Source organism: Gorilla gorilla, chromosome 15 (assembly GCF_029281585.2).
Source record: "Gorilla gorilla gorilla isolate KB3781 chromosome 15, NHGRI_mGorGor1-v2.1_pri, whole genome shotgun sequence".
Taxonomy (NCBI): Eukaryota; Metazoa; Chordata; class Mammalia; order Primates; family Hominidae; genus Gorilla; species Gorilla gorilla.
Window position 1 is genome coordinate 117,469,005 of NC_073239.2, and position 21,100 is coordinate 117,490,104.

Here is a 21,100-nt window from a genome sequence, read left to right on the forward strand (position 1 = left end):
AGGTTTAGTTATTCTTTGCCAATCTGGACACTATCTGTCTATCTCTATCCTCTCTCTCTCTCATCTATTTTCTCTCTTCATCCCTCCCTCCCTTCCTCCTTTTCTCCTTCCCTTCCTTCCTTTCTTGTTTCCTTATTGCACTGGCTCAAACCTCTAGAACAGTGTTGTCTAGAAGTGGTGAGAGTGTGCATCCTTGCCTTGTTTCTGATCATAGAGGGAAAGTATTCTCTTTCAGTTACATATGATGTCAACTAATTGTTTTGTACATGTCCCTATCAGTTTGAATGTACTCCCTTTTATTCATAGTTTGCTGAGAGTTTTTTAAAAATCATGAATGAATGTTAGATTTTGTCAAATGCCTTCTCACATTTATTGAAATGATCATGTGTGGTTTTTTTATTCTGTTAATAGTAGATTTTGTCAATTGATTTTCAAATATTAGAACAGGCTTGCATTCCTGGGATAAACTTCACTTGATCATAATATATTATTCCCTTTGTATAATTTGGAATTATATCAGCTAAAGTTGTGTTAGGAATTTTTGCATCTATGTTTATGAGGGTTATTGATCTGAACTTTTTTTATTGTAATATCTTTGTATGGGTTTGATATCAGGGTAATTCTGGCTTCATAGAACGAATTGGGAAATGTTCATTTCTCATCAATTTTCTGGAAGACTTCGTGTAAAAATTGACATTATTCCTTAAATGTTTGCTAGAATTGACTAGTGAAGCTGTCTTGGCCTGAAATTTTCTTTGTGGGAAGATTTGAAATTTTAAATAAAATCTACTTAGTAAATATAGGGCTATTCTGATTTTCTATTAATCTTTGAGTGACTTTTGATAGCTTGTGCCTTTCAAGAAATTTGTCCATTTCATCAAAGTTGTCCAATTTTTTGGCATAAAGTTTTTTGTAATGTTATTTTTAAAAATCTGTATAATCTGTGGTGATACCACCTCATTTCTCTCAGTGCTGATATTGGTGATTTTTGTCTTCTCTGTTTTTTACTCTGATCAGTCTAGCTAGAGGCTTATAAATTTTATTGATCAAGTATCAGATTTTCGTTTTATTGTCTTTTACTCTCTTTCTTTTCTTTTTACAGAACTCATTGATTTCTTTTCCTATCTTATTTCCTTTCTTTCACAAAAACCTTGAATTTAATTTTCTTTTTCTAGTTTCTTAAAGTGGAAGCTGAGGTCATAGTTTTGAGACTTTTATTCTTTTCCAATTATAGATATTCAATACTATTGATTTTTCTCTAGGTATTTCAGCTGCACTACCCAAGCTGTTGATATATTGCATTTTCATTTTCATTCAGTTCAAAATACTTTCTGATTTCCTTTTGGTTTCTTCCTGATCCATGATTTATTTAGAAGTGTGCTCGTTAGGTTCCAAACACTTGGGAACTTTTCAGATGCCTCTTTGTTATTTTTTCTAATTCAATTCCATTGTGGTCACAGTACATACATTGTATATTTGAATTCTTTTAAATTTATTTAGATTTTTTTGATGTTTTAAAATATGGTCTATCTTGGTAAATGTTCTGTGTGCACTGAAAAGAACGTGTGTTCTGTGGTTGTTGGGTGCAGTGTTCTATAAATGTCAATTACATCAAGTTGGTTGATAGTGTTATTTAAATTTTCTATATCCTTTCTGATTTTTCTGTCTATTCTATAAGAGCTGTGCTATACTTTGAACGTATGTATCCCTCCAAAATTTATATGTTGGAACTTAAACCCCAAAGGGATGGTATTAGGGGGTGGGGGCACATAAGGGGTAGATTACGTCATGAGGGCTCCACCTTCCTTAGTGTAGTTAATGCCCTTATAAAAGGGCTGGAGGGAACAAGGTGGGCCCTTTTTTACTCTTCCATCTCTTCTGCCATGTGAAGACAAGCAAGAAGGTGCAAGCCCTCACCAGACACTGAGTCTGCTGGCACCTCAATCTTGGACTTCCCACCATCCAGAAATGGGAGAAGTAAATATCTATTATTTATAAATTGCCCAGTCTAAGGTATTTTGTCCTAGCAGCAGGAATGCACTAAGACAAGGCTTGCAATTTGTGTCTATAAGAGTGGATTTGTCTACTTCCTTTTTCAGTTCTGTTAGTTTTCCTGCATTTATTTTGAAGTTGTTACCAGGTGCATACACAGTTAGGATTATCATGTTCTCCTAATGAATTGATTCTTTTATCATTGTGAAAGGACCCTCTTTTTTTTTTTTTTTCTTTTTTTTGAAACAGAGTCTCACTGGGTTGCCCAGGCTGGTCTCAAATTCCTGAGCTCAAGTGATCCTCCTGCCTCGGCCTCCTAAAGTGCTAGGATTACAGGCATGAGCCACTGCGCCCAGCCATGAAAAGACCCTCTTTATCCCTTTATTCTTTACTTTGAAATCTACTTTGGTATTAATATAGACATTCCTGGCTTATTTTAATTATTGTTAGCATGGCATATCTTTTTTACTTTTAACCTATTTGTATCTTTATATTTAAAGTTTGTTTATTTTAGGCAGCATATAGCTGGATCTTGCTTCTTTATTTTAAACCTGTCTAACAATCTCTTCTTTCGAACTAGGTCATTTGTCCTGTTTTAATTTATTATGCTTATTGATATGGTTGGGTTTAAATCTGCCACCTTGCTATTTTTTTTTTATTTGTTCCATCTCTTCTCCCCCATCCATTTTTTTCACTTGGATTAATTTAGTATTTTTATGATTTCATCTTAATCTTTTTTGTTGCTTTATCATCTGTGGCATTGTGCTGTTGGGTTTGTTTTTTTAAAATGATTGTCTGCCTTTAAGTCATATTATATCTCTTTTTCTGTAAGAACCTTAGAGCAGTATTCAGATTTTCAATTTCTCCCCTCAGGGTCTTTGTGCTATTACTGTCATACATTTTTCACTCTTACATATGTTACAATCTCCAACATTGTTATTATTTTTGCTGGAAGTAGCCAATAATTTTAAAAATATTTTAATAATAAAAAGATTATCTATTTTCCTACATATGTATTATTTCTATTGCTTTTCATTTTGGGGTGTAAATTTAGATCTGGTATCATTTTCTTTGTGCCTTAAGGACTTCCTTTAACATTTCCTGTATTTTTGGTCTGCTAGTGATAAATTATTTCAGCTTTTATTTGCCCAAAAAAATCTTTAGTTTGTCTTTTGTCTAAAAGATATTTATGCTAGGTAAAGAATTTGGGGTTGATGATTTTTTTCTCTTCCAGTACTTTAAACATGTCACTCAATTGTCACTAGTTTGCTCTGTTTCCAATGAGAAGTCTGCTGTATTTCTCATCTTTGCTTTTCTGTATATAATGCATCTTTTCTCTGTCTGCTTTTTAAGATTTTTCTCTTTACCATTGGCTTCAAGCAATTTAAACAATGGGGCTTGGTGTAATTTTTCTCTGTGTTTCTTAGGCTTTGTTTAGTTTCTTTTATCTGTGAGTTTATAGTTTTAATCAATGTATTATAGTCTTTTATCTGTGGGTTTACAGTTTAATCAAATTTGGAAAATTTTTGTTCGTAGTTTTTTCAATTTTGTTTGTCCCCGAAACCCCACCCCTCATCTCCCTGTCTCACTTACATTCATATTCGGGTTTTTTGGATTTATTCCATAGCTCACTGATCCTCTGTTCTTCCATATCTTCAAATTTAGTAATCATATCTTATGCGATTTTTAATCTATTAATAGCGGGGCATTGTTTTATATCACTTCTACATGTTTGATTTGGGTCTTTAAAAGATATCTTTCATGTGTATTATCCTTAACATTCTCATACTGTCCGCTACCTTCTTGAGCATACAGTATATAGTCATAACTGATTTATTGTTCTTTTCTATTTATTATTATTATTATTTTTGAGACTGAGTCTGACTCTGTCACCCAGGCTGGAGTGCAGTGGCCTAATCTTGGCTCACTGCAACCTCTGCCTCCTGGGTTCAAGCAATTTTGCCTCAGCATCCTTAGTAGCTGGAATTACAGGCGCATGCCACCACACCTTGCTTTTTTTTTTTTTTTTTTTTGTATTTTTAGTAGAAATGGGGCTTCATCATGTTTGCCAGGCTGTTCTTGAGCTTCTGACCTCAGGTGATCCACCTGCCTCAGCCTCCCAAAGTTCCGGTATTACAGATGTGAGCCACCACGCCCAACCTCTTTTCTATTTATTCTATCATTTGTGTCACTCATGGGTCTGTTTCTATTGACAGATTTTTTTTTTTCATTATGGGAAGCATTTTCTTACCTCTTTCCAGGTCTGGTAACTTTTGATTGGATGCCAGACATTGTGAATTTTACTTGTTGGGTATTCAATATTTTGTTGTGCTTTACATATTTTGAGAGATTTTTTGGATGCGGTTGTATTGCTTGATAACGGTTTGATTTTTCTGAGGCTTGCTGTTAGGCTTTGTTTGGTGGAACAAAAACAGCCTTTAGACTAGGGCTAATTTTGCCTCATTTATGAGGTGATACTCTTGTGAGTACTCTATCCAATGCCCTGTGTATTTCAAGGTGTTCCCCCTCTGACTGGTGGGAAAATGAACGATTCCTAGCTCTGTGTGAAACTTGGCAATTGTTTTGCTTATTCTCTTTTGGTGGTTCCTTTCCCGGTTTGTGTAGTTTCCTCACATGAATGCACTGATTAATATTTGTGTTACTTATTATAAAGAAAGGAGTGTTAATATCTCCAGGTAAAACCGTGGACTTGTATGGTTTCTCCTTTCAATTCCATCAGTTTTTGCTTCATGTATTTTGAAAGTCTGTTATTAGGTATATACATATTTAAGGTTGTTATGTCTGCTAGATGAATTGACACTTGTACGTTTTCATTGTATTCCTCTTATTCCTGGCGGTTTTCCTTGTTCTGAAGTCTACTTTGCCTGCTATTAATATGGTCACTTCAGCCCTCATTTGGTTATTTTTAATATGGTATATTTTTTCATCCTTTTACTTATAAGCTATATATTTTATTATATTTAAGGTGGCTGTCTTGTAGATTAGATACAGTTGGATCTTTTTAAATGTTAATCTGAAAGCCAATTGGACAATCTGTCTTTTAGTTGGAGATTTTAGACAATTTATATTTAATGTAATTACTGCTATGGTTGACTTTGGCCTATTATTTTATTATTTGTCTCTGTTTTTTTTTTTTTTTAAGGAGATGGGATCTCACTCTGTCACCCAGGCTGAAGTGCAGTTGTATGATCATAGATCACTGCAGCCTTGACCTTCTGGGCTCAAGCAGTCCTCCCACTTCAGCTTCCCAAGTAGCCAGGACCACAGGCATGAGCCACTGCACCTGACATATCTCCTCTGTTTTTTTTTTTTTTTTTTTTTTTTTGAGACGGAGTCTCGCTCTGTCACCCAGGCTGGAGTGCAGTGGCACAATCTCGGCTCACTGCAAGTTCCGCCTCCCGGATTCACGCCATTCTCCTGCCTCACGCCTGGCTAATTTTTTGTATTTTTAGTAGAGATGGGGTTTCACTGTGTTAGCCAGGATGGTCTGGATCTCCTGACCTCGTGATCCACCCGCCTCGGCCTCCCAAAGCTCCTCTGTTTTTATTCCACTTGCTCTTTTCCTGCCTTCTTTGGATTATTTTAACATTTTTATTATATCATATTATTTTATCTATTAGCTTTTTGGCTATGTCTCTTTGTATTATACCTTTAAATTGTTGCTGTAAGGACTACAATACACATGCCTAATTTTTCACAATTCTACTTATTGTTAATATTTTACCACTTCAAGTAAAACATATGATTCTTCTAGGCCAGGTGTGGTGGCTCACGCCTGTAATCCTAGCACTTTGGGAGGCCAAGGCAGGAGGATCACCTGAGGTCAGAAGTTCGAGAGCAGCCTGACCAACATGGAGAAACCCCATCTCTACTAAAAATACAAAAATTAGCTGGGCGTGGTGGCACGCGCCTGTAGTCCCAGCTGCTCCTGGGGCTGAGGCAGGAGAATCACTTGGACCCAGGAAGGGGAGGTTGCAGTGAGCTGAGGTTGCACCACTGCACTCCAGCCTGGGCAACAGAGCAAGACTCCGTCTCAAACAAACAAACAAAACAAACATGATTCTTCTAACCAGATAAGCCTTTTTACCCCCTACCCTGTAAGTTAAAATTGTGTTATGGATTACATCTACATACATTGAAGATCCCCTTCCCAGACAACGCTATATATTTTTTTCAAGAGTCATACTTATTTCATATAACTTAAGTGAAAAAATGATTTTTTATATCTACCTAATCATTTACCGTTTTTTGTTGCTGTTCCTTCATCCCTGAAGCTCCAAGTTTTCCTCTGGCATTATTTCCTGTCAGCCTGAGGAACTTCCTTTAGCATTTGTTTTAGATAGATTAGGTCTGTTCATGACAAATTCGCTTAGTTCTTCTTCATTTGTAAAGGCCTTCATTTCCTCTTTATTCCTGAAAGATATTTTTGCTGTCTGTAAAATTTTGGGTTGACGCTAATTTACCACTTTCAGTATGTTCCGCTGTTTTCTGGTCTCCATAGTTTCTGATGATAAATTTATGATATTTCAAATTGTTCTCCTCTGTGTAATTCTTCATTTTTTTTTTCCTGGGCACTGTCAAGGTTTTTTCTTTGAGGTTTTTAGCAGTTTGATTGGGATATGCAGAACATGGTTTGTATTGTGTTTTTTCTTTTTAATTTATCCTCTTTGTGGTTGCAGAGTCTCTTGACTTTTTAACCAATTTGGGAACAGTTTACTCAATATTTCCTTAAATATTCTTTCTTTTGGGTACTGCTGTCTTCACCTTCTCCTTTAAGAACTCTGTTGATGGCCAGCTGCGGTGGCTCACACCTGTAATCCTAGCACTTTGGGAGGCCAAGGCGGGCAGATTGTCTGAGCTCAGGAGTTCGAGACCAGCCTGGGCAACATGGTGACACCCCGTCTCTACTAAAATACAAAAAATTAGCTGGGCGTTGCAACGTGCGCCTGTAGTCCCAGCTAGAGGATGGGAGGCTGAGGCAGGAGAATCGCTTGAACCTGGGAGGCGGAAGTTGCAGTGAGCCAAGATCGTGCCACTGCATGCCAGCCTGGGGGACAGAGCGAGACTTCATCTCTAAAAAAAAAAAAAGGACTCTGTTGACAAAAATATTTAAGCTTTTGATATTATCTCATAGATCCCCAAAGCTTTGTTTATTTTTTTCTTCAGCTTGATCATTTGGGAAGAATGAGGGATTTATTTCAGAATGTTTGCTGTCCATGCCCACTATGTACTGCCTTAATCCAGTCAGTCTTTGGGTCAACAGCAGGAGTTAAAACACAAAAGTGAATACCAACTGGGAACCTCATCTGCCATACTGGTCTTTATTCAAATTTTGACTTCCTTTCCCAACCCACCTGCTGTTATTGACTTTTCAGAGTCTTCGGGTAGTTGCTTTTAAAATTTTGTCCAGAGTTTTTTTTTTTTGTGTGTGTGTAATTTATAGTGGGGGGAGAGAGAGAGAGAGAGATATGCATAGTGGGTTTACTCCATTTCAGGTTTACATTAGATTTGTTCATTTTAAAATTTAGAATTTTTTTCTATCTGGTACATGTTGCATAATTTTAATTGCTATGTCTTCTAGTTTACTAACGGTTTCTTTTGCAGTGTCTCACCTGCTGTTAATCCCATTTAATGTATTTTTCATCTCAAACATTGCATACTTCATCTCTTGAAGTGTGATTTGGATCATATATGTATATATGATTCATTAAAAGTTATAACTCCATAACATATGTTTAAGAAGGTAGAGGAGAGACTGACTATGGTAAGTAGAGATATGGAAGACTATCTCTATATCTATATATAGTCTTTGTATCATATATGTAGCCTATATATATACATATAGTCTATATATAACATATATAATCATCTATATATAGTATATATAGTGTATATATAGTATATATATAGTGTGTATATATAGTATATATACTATATATACTATAAATACTATATGTATATATGTATATATGTATATATGTATACTATATGTATATATAGTATATATACTATATATACTATATGTATATATAGTGTATAGATAGTATATATACACTATATATACACTATATATAGTGTATATATACTATATGTATATATGTATATATGTATACTAGATGTATATATAGTATATATACTATATATACACTATATATATACTGTATATAGTATATGGTATATATAGTATATACAGTATATATACTATATACTGTATATACTATATATACTATACAGTATATATACCATATACTGTATATATAGTATATATACTATATACTATATATAGTATATATATAGTATATATACCATATACTATATATACAGTATATAGTATATATAGTATATAGTATATAGTATATATACTATATATAGTATATATAGTATATATAGTATATATAGTATATAGTATATATAGTATATATAGTATATAGTATATAGTGTATATATATAGTATATAGTATATAGTGTATATATAGTGTATATATAGTATATATATAGTGTGTATATATATGTACACTATATATACACATTGATCATATATGATATACTATCATATATGTAGTCTATATATACATATAGTCTATATATAACATATATAATCTATATACATATAGTCTATATATAACACATATAATCTATATATAGTATATATAGTGTATATATAGTATATATAGTATATATAGTGTATATATAGTATATATAGTGTATATAGTGTATATATATAGTATATATAGTATATATATAGTGTGTATATATAGTATACATATATGTACACTATATATATACACATTGATCATTTGGGCATGTACATATATATGTACATATATATGTGTGTGTGTGTGCATATATATATGTAGTGTATATATATATATATATAGTCTTGGTCTATTATCTATGTCACTTCTGGCCAGTTTAGCTGGGTTTAAGAACCATAATCCAGGTGTTGAGTTTGCTGATTGTTTCCACACTCCTTCTGTGGACAGAGCTGGGAAATATTTTTCTTGTGGAGACAAAATATATTATTGTTTATACTGATTTTTCCAATTCAAATTTAGGATTACAGAATTTTCTTTACTTTTTTGTTTTTATATTTTAAAAATCTCTTTTATGCTAAAATTTTTAAACTTCCATCTGCCTTACCTTAACACATTTCTTTTATATATATTGACACTAACAATGAAACGACTGAAAACACTTTAAGATTTCTTGCAGTTCTCTTTGTTCACAATGTATATCTAATTAGGATTTACCACCATATTGCCAGTTTTCAATTAATAATGTATATTCAACTAAGGATTGACCATGTAAATGTCAGTTGCTTTTGATAGCCACCATCCTATGTGATTGGCGACTTCTGCTTTTGCGACTTTAAACCAAAGCAGTGGGCCCTGTGCTACCTTTCCACTTTGCCTTGCATCTTGGCACTGGAAGAAGACAATGCATTTATTATTGAGAGTTGCCCAAGAACTCACAGCTCCATCCTAGGGACTCTAGCTCTGGCTGGCCGGGGAGGAGAAGGTTTACAAGCATCGGGCTCGTATGTGTCAGGCATTTAGCTGGGCACAACACCCTTAGTTCCTCAGCTGGAGGTCCTGTTGTTACCCCTACTTTACAGGTATGGAGACTGAAGAACAGACGGAAGTTACTTGCCCAAAATTATGCAGCCAGTAATAGGCTGCCAGGCTCAGGTCCCCAGGGTGTCTGCCTAAGTGCTTGGGCCCTCCCACTTGGCATCTCACCCCTGCTCATCCAAGGGCCAGGAGAGGCCCCACCCACCTCTGGGCTCTTGTGAGGCTGCAGCGTGGAGCACAGTCCTGCTGTGCTCCCACCTCCCACCAAGGTCTTGGAGCAGCTTTCCTTTGTCTCCATGTCTGAGGCACAGGGCAGGGGCTGGCTCAATCAGGGCCAGGGGAAGGACCTGTGAGTGAATGTCATCTCACCCGGGGGTCCTGGGAGAGCCAGTGGCAAAGGCTTTTGTGTGTTGCCTCAGCCCTGCGTGCCAGGATGTTGCTGGGAGCCGGAGGACCCTGGATTGCTACTTTTAAAGTAGTCGACCTTTTGTTCATTCACTCATTCGTTTATGCATTTACTCACTTATCCAGCATCAATTTGACACACCTTACTGACGCCTGCAGGGGCAGACCCAGTGCTAGCCAAGGGTGACCCAGAAATGTGGGCAGCAGGGCATCTGTGCCAGGAGCTCACAGTCCTGTGGCGTAGGCAGGTGGCTGACGTGGGCAGCTAAGGGAGCACAGGGTTGCGTGTGAGCCCAAAGCAGTGCCACCCCACCCCCTGTCCTTCAGGTCTGGGTGCAGAGGACTGGCAGCATGGGGTGAGGGATAGCTGGGTGCATCCGCCAGTCCTTCTTCTTTCTGAGGACCAGGAGTACTTAGAGGCTCAGAGGTGTGGTTGGGCCCCTCGTGTTGATGACTCAAAAACTAGACCTAGGAAGGGAACAAACCTTCCCCAGGCACATAGTAAATCTGTAGTGGGCCAAGATTGGAGCCCAGTGACCACCCCCAACCCCGTGTACTCTGGAAGTGGCAGGAACCCAAGGCTGCTCTGGACGAGTTGGCAGCAGCCCAGCATCCCCCAGGTTTGCTGGCGGGCCGAGTGGTGGGCAGATTGTAGGGACATAACCCCTGCATGTGTCATGATCGATCTTCTGCTTTCCCCAAGACCATGTCCCTGCATCTCTACCAGGGGCCCGCAGTTGCCAGAAGAGTCTGAGTGAGACTCCCTTTTGGATCCAGCTTGTTAGACTCGGGTAGCAGCGTCCCATGCCAGCTGTTGGTGTAATTAAGGTTGCCATAAAACCCACCAGCTAGACACACAAATGGCTCCTTTGCTCTTTCCTGGGGCATGAGCAGTTGTGAAGGCAAGTAAATCATGTTCGGTGGCGATCACTTCAAAGGCCAGCCTTCCACTTGCAGCCACATTATTGGCAGGGATCACCCATAACACGGCTTGTTTCCCAGCCATTCACTTTTATGACACCCTAATGAATTGGGCCATTTCCATCCATTCTCAGAAAATGTACGGAACAACTGTTTTGGTTCTCCTCAAAAAGTTTGTCTTGGGAGGCAGGTGGTGTGTTGGCAGGGGCATGCAGGTAGTTCTTGGCTCCTGGGCAAGTTGCCTGTCTCTGAGACTTCATGCCCACCGAGAGAAGCTACCTATGGGGCTCTTGTCATGAGATAACTTATGTGAACCCCCCAGCCAAGGCCCAGCACCTAACGGGCACTCAGCGAGTGGCAGGGAGGGCCGTCATCTTCCTCATCCTTTCCCTGGGTCAGCCTCTTAGGGATCAAAGTGTTGAGGCTGGTGGGGGCTGTGATATCAAGGCCACGCGGGAGGATAGACCAGGCACAGGCATGCAGAATCCAGTGCGCGGAGGAAGGCAGGCAGCCGTGCCGTGAGGAGCAGCTTGTCTCCCTGTTCTGCATTCAGAAGACTGTTTTTTCCACCCCTGGATCATTCTTTAGGCTTCAGGGGGCCCACTCTGAAATCTCCCTGGTTGAGGGTTGCTTTGGAAGAGGCTCAGAGAAGAGAGGTCATCTGTTGCCTACCCTCCCCCAGGAATTACAGAGGCAGGAATTGACCAGCAGGAGAATGAACTGTGGGTCCCAGGGAAGCCGTGGGAGTCGGAAGAGGCTCCACCATGCCCTGGCCATGTGACCTTGAGCAAATCCCTACCTCTTCCTGGGCCTCAGTGAACCTCATCCAGAGAATGGGTCTCAATCTCCTTCTCCTCTAACCTAAACTGAAATTATGGAGTGACACATTTAATGTGAATTTGACATATACATTTTAAGGAGGATGACAGAAAATATGTCTGCAAAATTTGAAAGGTATGAACTCCAATTAAAAAGTCAAGATGGCTCATTTTGAGCTGGCGGGGCCAGGGACTGAACTGTTTATGCTGCAGCCACATGGTGGCGCCCCAGGAACTGGTAAAGGGACCGGCCGGCCCCTGCGACCAACTTGAGACCTTGCTGCGCTTCCATGGCTGCGCGTGGGTGCCCAGCATGTTATTTCCATATTGTAATTAAAGTCCTGTCCTCTGTGAGTTTGTTAAGTGGAGCTACTTGCTAGTCCTGGTACTGGGACCCTTCTCCACCCCCCACCAGAGCTGGATACTTGAGAGCAGAAGCTGAATGTGATAAAATCCTCTAAGAAAGCAAAACAACTGCTCAATACTTAATAAAGTCAGTTTATGAGACAGGAGACTGTGAAGTATCGGTGATGATGCTAAAACAATACAAAGTGTCGTTAAAGCTAAAATATGTCCTGTGATTCTGGCTTTATGGTCTGTCCCCAAGCACACTTGCTCCTGCATTACTGTGGCTCCTCTGGGACAACAATCTGGGACTTTGCAAGCTGTGAATTATGTGACGTCTTCAGAAGCAAGACCCACTCAAAGCATGACCCCAGTGTTGATGGATGTCAATATGCTCTCGAGGTGCCCTTGGCGAGTCAAGGCCCTTCCCTTAGCGCTTTCCCTGGGATCCTGCTGCTCTCAAGGGGTGATAGGGATGCCTCTCTGGACCCATGTGGCAATAGAGCAGGGGGGCTGAGAAGTTGACAGACACTGAACTGGGCGTGGGGCAGGAGGGTCCATGATTCCATATATGGCCTGCGGGTGCTGCTCAGCCTGGGTGTGTGTGGCCCAGCATGAACTTCACTAATCCTGCCTGCCCCCTCGGTCCTTGGCCTTCCCTGCATAGGCGCCTGTCCATGCTGCCAGGCCTGCCAGCATGACCGGTGTCCGCTCTTGCAGGTGATGAGAAGCTACAAGGCGACCATCCAGCAGACCTTGGACATCCTGTTCCTCCGGGAAGGCTCCGAGTTCCTGAGCAGCACAGATGCTTCCACCCGGGACTCAGCTGACCGCACCATTATTGCCTGGGATTTCCGGACCTCTGCCAAAATCTCCAACCAGATTTTTCACGTAAGAAATCCCATTTGGCATTGCTGTCAGTTTCAGCCACAGAGCGTATCCATGTAGTTCTGGTCTGTCTGAGATCCCAGGTCCCTTCTGTGGGAGAAGGCTCACTGGACTGAAATCTCCAGGATGAGGGTAGTCAGGTCTCAGCCTGCCGCACACATGGAGAGCTTGCTGTGGGCTTCCAGATGCAACCTCCTTCTGCTCTTCTTGTGCCAGCACAGCCACCCCACAGGGTAAGGGTCTGGGGGGGGGGCAGTTCAGTCCAGATCAATGGGGAACGTGGCAGTGCAACCTGAGAAACCCCACCCTCCCACTGCCACCACAACCAGCTACTCAGAAGGGGTTTCTGACCCTCAGTGGCCCAGGAGTTCAGAGCAGGGGCCCCACAGTTAGAACACCTGCATTAAGGTTCTGGATTCACTAGGACCTTATAAGGCGGAGAGCCTTGGGCCTGCTATTTAGCCTCTTTGATTCTCACTTTCTTCATTAGAAAATAGTTTTGAGAATTAAGAGAGAGAGAGAATGTTTGTAAAGGGTATAGCACAGTGTCAGGCACAGGGAATGCTTCTGTGCTTTAACTGTCATTACCACCACCACCATCAACATCACTACCACCACCAGTGTCATCACTGCCACCATCATCGTCACCATCAGTACCACCATCAGCATCACTGTCTCTATACCCACCACAACCACTGTTGTCATTGTCACTACCACCACTACTATCATCACCACCATCACCACTACCACCACCATTATCACCAGCACCAGCACCATCAGCATCACTACCACCACCAGTGTCATCACTGCCACCATCATCATCACCATCAGTACCACCATCAGCATCACTGTGTCTATAGCCACCACAACCACTGTTGTCATTGTCACTACCACCACTACTATCATCACCACCATCACCACCAGCACCAGCACCATCAGCATCACTACCACCACCAGTGTCATCACTGCCACCATCACCAGTACCACCATCAGCATCACTATCTTTATACCCACCACCTCCACTGTCATCATTGTCACTACCACCACTCCAGTCATCACCACCACCACCACCATTATCACCAGGACCAGCACCATCAGCATCACTATCTCTATACCCACCACCACCAACACTGTCATCATTGTCACTACTACCACTACTGTCATCACCACCACCACCACCATTATCACCAGCACCACCGCCACCATTATCACCAGGACCAGCACCATCAGCATCACTATCTTTATACCCATCACCACCACTGTCATCATTGTCACTACCACCACTACTATCGTCACCACCATCATCACCACTACCACCACCATTATCACCAGCACCAGCACCATTGGCATCACTACCACCACCAGTGTCATCACTGCCACCACCACCAGTACCACCATCAGCATCACTATCTCTATACCCACCACCTCCACTGTCATCATTGTCACTACCACCACTACTGTCATCATCACCATTATCACCAGCACCAGCACCATCAGCATCACTATCTCTATAACCACCACCACCACTGTCATCATTGTCACTACCACCACTCCTGTCATCACCACCACCACCACCGTCATCACCGGCACCACCGCCATTATCACCAGCACCACTGCCATCAGCATCACTATCTCTATACCCACCACCACCACAGTCATCATTGTCACTACTACCACTCCTGTCATCACCAGCACCACCGCCATTATCACCAGCACCACCGCCATCAGCATCACCATCACCATCTTTGTACTCATCACCATCATCGTCACCACCGCACCACCACCATCACTGCTACCACTATTATCACTAGCACTACCACCATCAGCATCGGCATCACCATCTGTATACTCACCACCATTACCATCATCGTCATCACTGCCACCACCATCACCACCGTCCTCTTTATCTCCAGCACCATCATCGTCACTGTCACCATACCACTCTCATCTTCACCACCACACCATCTCTATCACCACCACCATCACCATCATCACCACTGCCATCTCTGTCAACTTCACTGTCACCAGCATCTTTATTGCTGCACCACCACCATCACCACTCTATCACCACCACCGTCTCCGTCACTACCACCAACTGTATCACCACCACGATCACTGCCGTCATTACACCACCCCATCTCTGTCACCACTACCATCTCTCATCAGTACCACCACCACCATCAGCACCACGCTCTCTCTATCACCACCACTGTCACCAGCATGTCTAGCACCACCACCACCATTACCACCATCATCACCACCGTCATCTCTGTCACACCACCATCACCACCGTGATTGTCACCACCACCATCTCTATTATATTGTTATCATCACCACCACCACCACCGCTGCCGTCATTGTCACCACTACCACCGCCATCATCATCATCATCTTTTGAGATTTCAACTAACCCAAGACTAATCTCTGAATTTAAAACTGTATGTCATGTGTATATGATATATGTGGGTGTACATGAAATATCTATCCTGTGTACACCTTCTTTTCCTCCCTGCCTTTTCCTTGTTCTCAGTGGGTTCTAAGTGGCTCTGAGCAAACCCACTTCTAGACCTCCACTGCAGGATGTCCCAGGGCAACCCACTGGGCAGGACAGGCCCTTGTGGGGAGCTGGAGGGGCACGTCTGGCCTCTGAGGGTGTCCTGCCTCCAGGAGCCCAGGGGAAGTGAGGCAGATGAAGGTGCCTTGCGCCTGAACTATAGTTACACTCCACACTGTCTGTGCGGAGGGAGCAGGTGCTCAGCCTGGCACCATCACACTGGGAGCTTGTTATCTAGCCATGACAGCCTCTGCCTCTGATGGCCACATCAGCCTGCAGCTGTGCTTCCTGCTGCTCCCCACTTTGACCTCTGAGTTTGGGCTCACTTAGAGAGTGTGGCCTAGGGACAATAGTTAGAACAATGTAAAGCCAGCTTGAGGGGGTAGTTTTTAGGGGTGCTTCCTGTCAATGAAGCAGTGAGATCTCGCACCCCCTGTGTTTTGAGGTTTGTGCCTGCATTTCTTTTCTCATTTGGCCACTTACCTCCTCACTTACTGTGCATTTTGGCTGTGTGGGTCCCTGGGCTGGGCTGGGCTGTCCCTGAGGGCTCACTGTGGAGGTGGGGAGATGGGCATGTAGATTCCTTTTCTATCCTTGTGTGATAAATTACACAAACTTGGTGGCTGGAAGAACACAAACTTATTCCCTCACAGTTCTGGAGGCCCGAAGTTCGTAATCAATATTAAGTATGATTGGGCTGAAATCAAGGTGTTGGCAGGGTGTGCTCCCTCTGGAGTGTCAAGGGGAGAATCCTTCCTGCCCTCTTCTGGCTTTTGGTGACAGCCAGCATTCCTGACTTGTGGCTGCATCTCTCCAGCCCTCCAAGCCAGCATCTTCACACCACCTTCACTGTTTGTCACATCTCTGCGCCTTCCCTTTGTTTCCTTCTTTCTTTCTTTCTTTTTTTTTTTTTTTTTTTTTTTGTAGAGATGGGGTTTTGCCATGTTGCCCAGGCTGGTCTCGAACTCCTGGGTTCAAGAGATCCGCCCGCCTCAGCATCCCAGAGTGCTGGGATACAGGCGTGAGCCACCACACCCAGCCTTGGCTTTCTTTCTATGAGGCTGCACGTGACTGCATTTAGTGTAATATAGGATCATCTCCTTATCTCAGAATCCTTAGTTATGTCTGCAGAGACCCTTGGTTTTGACCCTGTAGGGTAACATTCACAGGTTTCAGGAATTAGAACAAGGGTATATTTTGGGGGGCATTTTCCTGCCTGCCACAGGGACACAGGCAGGTTGTAGAAGCTGGGAAACATGGAGGAAACTGGATTCCCCTCCAGCCTCCAGAAAGAAGTGCAGCTCTGCCAACATCTTGAGTTCAGCCCAGCGAGGCCTTTTTCAGACTTCTGACTCGCAGGACTGTGTGATGTGAAATGTGTGTGTCTTGAGCCACCAAGGTTGTGGTGATTTGTCACAGCAGTGATAGGAAACCAATGGAGACACCCAGCTAGGGTCTGGGAGCAGGCCCCAGGCCCCAGAGCAGAGTGCCAGGTGGGGGGTGTCTTTTCTGATCCATTTGTGGCTCTGCTGTTCTCAGGAGAGGTTCACCTGCCCCAGCCTCGCCTTGCACCCGAGAGAGCCCGTGTTCCTGGCACAGACCAATGGCAACTACCTGGCCCTTTTCTCCACTGTGTGGCCCTACCGGATGAGCAGACGGCGGCGCTATGAAGGGCACAAGGTACTTCTGTCCTTGTCCCCCAGGCGAATGCTGAGCCCCAGCCCCAAGCCTCCTGGCAGTCCTGGACATGGGCCCTGGGGTGCATGGAGCCTCTGTCTGGGTGGATCCTGCTTTCTGTTTCCTGGGTGAGCACATGCCATGTGGCTCACTGTCTCTTCAAGTCCCTGAGCCACATCTGGTCCTCACACCAGGCCCCACGTACTGGGCAGGAAGCAGTAGTTGGCTCACACAGACAGGTCTCAGAAGTGGGGGGCAGGAACAGGACAGAATGGTCATGGGTGTCATTTCTGCATCCTTCCCTTTCCGCACTGAGGCCAAGCCTTGCCGGGGTGGAAGGGGCTGGGTGCTTAGTGACTGTCACTGAGGCCAGACCCCTCAGCTGGGCTGGAGCTGGTCCCGCTGGATCTGCTGAACTGGCCTTGGGATGTGGGCCCGCATCAGGGCTCTACAGCCTCATGGGCAGGACCTGGGCTTTGGCCTCAGGGACACGGGGTGCGAAGCCCAGCTCTGCTCCGTCGGCTCGGGGCTTCAGCCTGCTCCTCTGTAGAATGGGCATACTCACCCCGGCTTGACAGGTGCGGCCTGCTCACCCGCTGTGTCCCTCTCTGCAGGTGGAGGGCTACTCAGTGGGCTGCGAGTGCTCCCCAGGCGGTGACTTGCTGGTGACGGGCAGCGCCGATGGCCGGGTCCTGATGTACAGCTTCCGCACAGCCAGCCGAGCATGCACACTGCAGGGGCACACACAGGCCTGTGTCGGCACCACCTACCACCCCGTGCTGCCCTCCGTCCTCGCCACCTGCTCCTGGGGAGGGGACATGAAGATCTGGCACTGAGCTTTTTGTCACTGAACCTTCCCGATGCCAGCTGGGCTCTAGGACTCCCCTCTTCCTCAAGGGTAGATGAGAGGAATGAGCACAGAGGTTGGCTGTGGGTCCTGGGTACCACCTTCTGAGCCTCAGTTTCCTCATCTGTAAAGTGGGGAGAAAAGTCTGTTTGCCTCAGGAGTGTGAGGACTACACTAGTGAAAGCGCCTGGCGGGCAGCCGGTGATGCCCAATAAATGTGTGTTTTGCTGTTTGTTAAGTAATTTCAGCAACAAGTGTGCATTAGCAGCTTCTTCTCGCCTCCCTCCTCCCAGGCCTGCTGGACCTCTGGAGACTGAGTGAACTGTGCGAGCTTGAGATGGGGTCAGCCCCGCTCTGCGGGTCCCAGCAAGGGAGTCCTGAAGTGGGGGTGGTCTGGGTCTTTGGTCTGCCCTCAGGGATTCTGTTGGAGCTTAGCGCCCCACCAGCCTCACAGGCCCCAGCCGCTTGCACTCCCCAGGACTGTGGCCAGCTGGGCCCCTGGTTGGCCCAAGCCTTGGGCCCCTTGGGCAACCTCTTGCCCCGCCAGTGTGCATGCTGCCCATGCAGGTGTGCCCACCTGGTGAGGGAGCCATGTGGAGAAGTGAGGGAGCCACGTGGAGAAGTGAGGGACCCTTGAGGAGCCTGGAGGAGCTGGGCTGGGAGGAGGCCTGGCTCCTCAGGTGCCTGTACAGGCTGATTAGATGGAACCCCCACCAGAATTGCAACTGAGGGGCTACTCCAGGAGCCCAGGGATCTGCTGACAGGCGAGGGTGGGGCCCACCGGTACCTTGGAAGGCTTCCTGGAGGAGGCAGACCTCAACTTGGTGAAGACAGTGTCCCTGGCAGGGGAGTCAGTGGAGAAGGGCAGAGAATGTGAGGAGGCTGCCCATGGGCCAAAGCAGTGGGGGACGCAGGAGGAGGTAGGCACTTGGCTCCCCCTCCCCACTATTCTGTCCCTGCTCCACTGTCGCCGTAGCTGAGGCGAGGCAAGGCACCACTCCTCTCCCAGGTTCATCTCCGCATCTATAAAGCCAGGCATTGGAAGAGCCAGCCTGTAGGCTCACAGCTAGGGTCAGAGAAGGTCAAGTCTGTGGGGGTGTCCTGGAGGGGGCTGGAGCTGGCCTGGGGCTGGTGGGTGAAGACCTGTGTGTCAGTGTGTCCAGGGGGTCATTGGGATCCCTGGGCTCCGTGGGAGGGGTATCCCAGACAGAGGGAGGAGCTGTGCAAAGGCCCCAAGGTGGGGCTTCTGAGGGCTGAGTCTTCCTGCCCCACAGTCACTGCAGAGCCTGACACATGGCAGGCATCTGGTCTACAGCACCTACTGTGTGCCTGTCTGTGGGTGGGGAAGCTGGAGTTGAGCACTGAGGGTGCTGAGTGCACGGCCCCAGTGTCCCCCTACTGTGTCCTGAGGACAGGGTGAGTGGGATCCCCTGGCCCATGTGGGGGCAGGGTCCTCATGACCCACAGTGGGAGCACCTTCTATGTATTTCTTTTAGGCTCAAGAATGGCTGTTTTGGTGAAAAGAGTTGCACCCCGTGCCCGGCGAGCTTGGTCACTGTCGAAAGTGAAGATTGCCACTGGCCTGAGCAAGGCGGTTGGGGGTGGTGGTGCTGAGGCTGGCGCGGAAGATGGGCAGTCCCCACCCTCTGCCCCATGTGGCTGCTGGGGCCTCCCTCTTGTCACGCCTCTGGCCTTTGCCCTTTCTCCTCCTGCTCTGAGAGGGGAGCTCCTATGACCTCTGGGGCCCACCCCATCACCCCCACCCAGCAGGCTGATGGTGCTTCAGGGCCCTTTGCGCCCACCATCCCCCTCCCCCAGCCTCCTTCCCTCAGGGCTTGCTTGGATGGTATCTTCGTGGAAGCTCCTCTCACCCTCAGCCCCCTTTCCCCACAGATCCCCCGGCCCCACCGATGCCCCACACCTGCATTTGTGGTGGAGCACATGCCCCAGGCTGGGGTTCCTGCTCCCTGCTGGTGCCTGGCCCTGGCACAGAGTGGGCCTTCCACAAGTGACTGCAGGCGTGGCCTGGTGACAGGATGTGGGCCTGTCTGTGTCCTTCATTGCTGTGTGACTTTCGGCAAGCTGCCTAGCTCCCTGTTCCTCAGTTTCTCCTTCTGTGAAATGAGAACACATAATGCCCATCTCGTGGGGATCATGAGGCTGGGTGTGTGTGTCTCCCGGTAGGGCCCGTGTGTCATAGGCACTCAGGAAGTGATGCTGGGACTTAGTGTCAGGCTGACCACTTGATGCAGGAGCTGAGCCAATTTAGGGCAGAGTGCGAATGTGGCTCCCTTCTCAGACCTCGCCTCAGTGGGCCATGGGATGGTGGGCCTTGCTCCTACCCTTGCTGTCCCTGTCACTCTCTGGGCATTGGCCTTTTCCAGGTTCAATCTCACGGCAGAAGCCACCAGCTGGGGCTGCCGCCCTCATTCATTCCCACTGGACAAGTCCAGAACTCAGATTGACTGACTTCTGTCACACGCATGCTCCACACCCAGGCTCCTTGGGCAGGTGTGGTGGGAACTGTGATTTGTAGCAGGGAAAGTGATCTCCTCCCCAAGTGCAGGACCCTCCTACAAGTATTTTCATGAGGGTGTGTCTCCCCAGCTCCAGGCCTGAGCAGACCTCAGCACCTGTTTGTGGAATGAATGGATGCTGTGCGAATGAACCCAGACACATGGGGGAGGGAAAGCTGCAGTGGTCGGGGTGGAGGGAGGCCCGGGCTTCTCAGGCCATTTCTCATTTGCCTTTCCCATTCCCACACCTCACTGCCAGCCCCAGACCTTGGAGTCCAGATGCTCTGCTTCCTGACCCAGTACAAACCCCAGTGGTTTTCCACCTTCCTGATGGTGATTTTGTGATGGAGAATTTCATCGCAGCGTTTGCTGATTGTTCCCTACCGTGTGATATATTCGTGTTACCACTGATTTAACATGAGCATCAGTCACAGATGACACTGTGTCAGGCTTCCGAGGGCTGGGATATAGCTGTTGAAAGGCTTCCTGTCTACCTGGGCTCCTGGCCCCACTCCTGTGCTGGGCACACATCACTGGCTGCCACC

General features: G+C 45.5%; 1 protein-coding gene across 5 annotated transcripts in view; it reads left to right on the forward strand.

Annotated features, from left to right (window-relative positions):
• WDR25 (WD repeat domain 25) overlaps positions 1–21,100 on the forward strand; it is a 163,893-nt gene that overhangs the window by 135,412 nt on the left and 7,381 nt on the right. For 4 of the 5 annotated variants that reach the window (XM_019009629.4, XM_019009627.4, XM_055361564.1 and 1 more), the window contains exons 5-7: positions 12,794–12,964; positions 17,055–17,195; positions 17,807–18,281. In XM_019009629.4, coding sequence (XP_018865174.2) covers positions 12,794–12,964; positions 17,055–17,195; positions 17,807–18,028 — 534 coding nt within the window. In that variant the 3' untranslated portion in view covers positions 18,029–18,281. Of the gene's footprint in view, positions 1–12,793; positions 12,965–17,054; positions 17,196–17,806; positions 18,282–21,100 lie in introns of those variants that run through there. The other variant, XM_055361569.2, reaches the window with a different exon arrangement.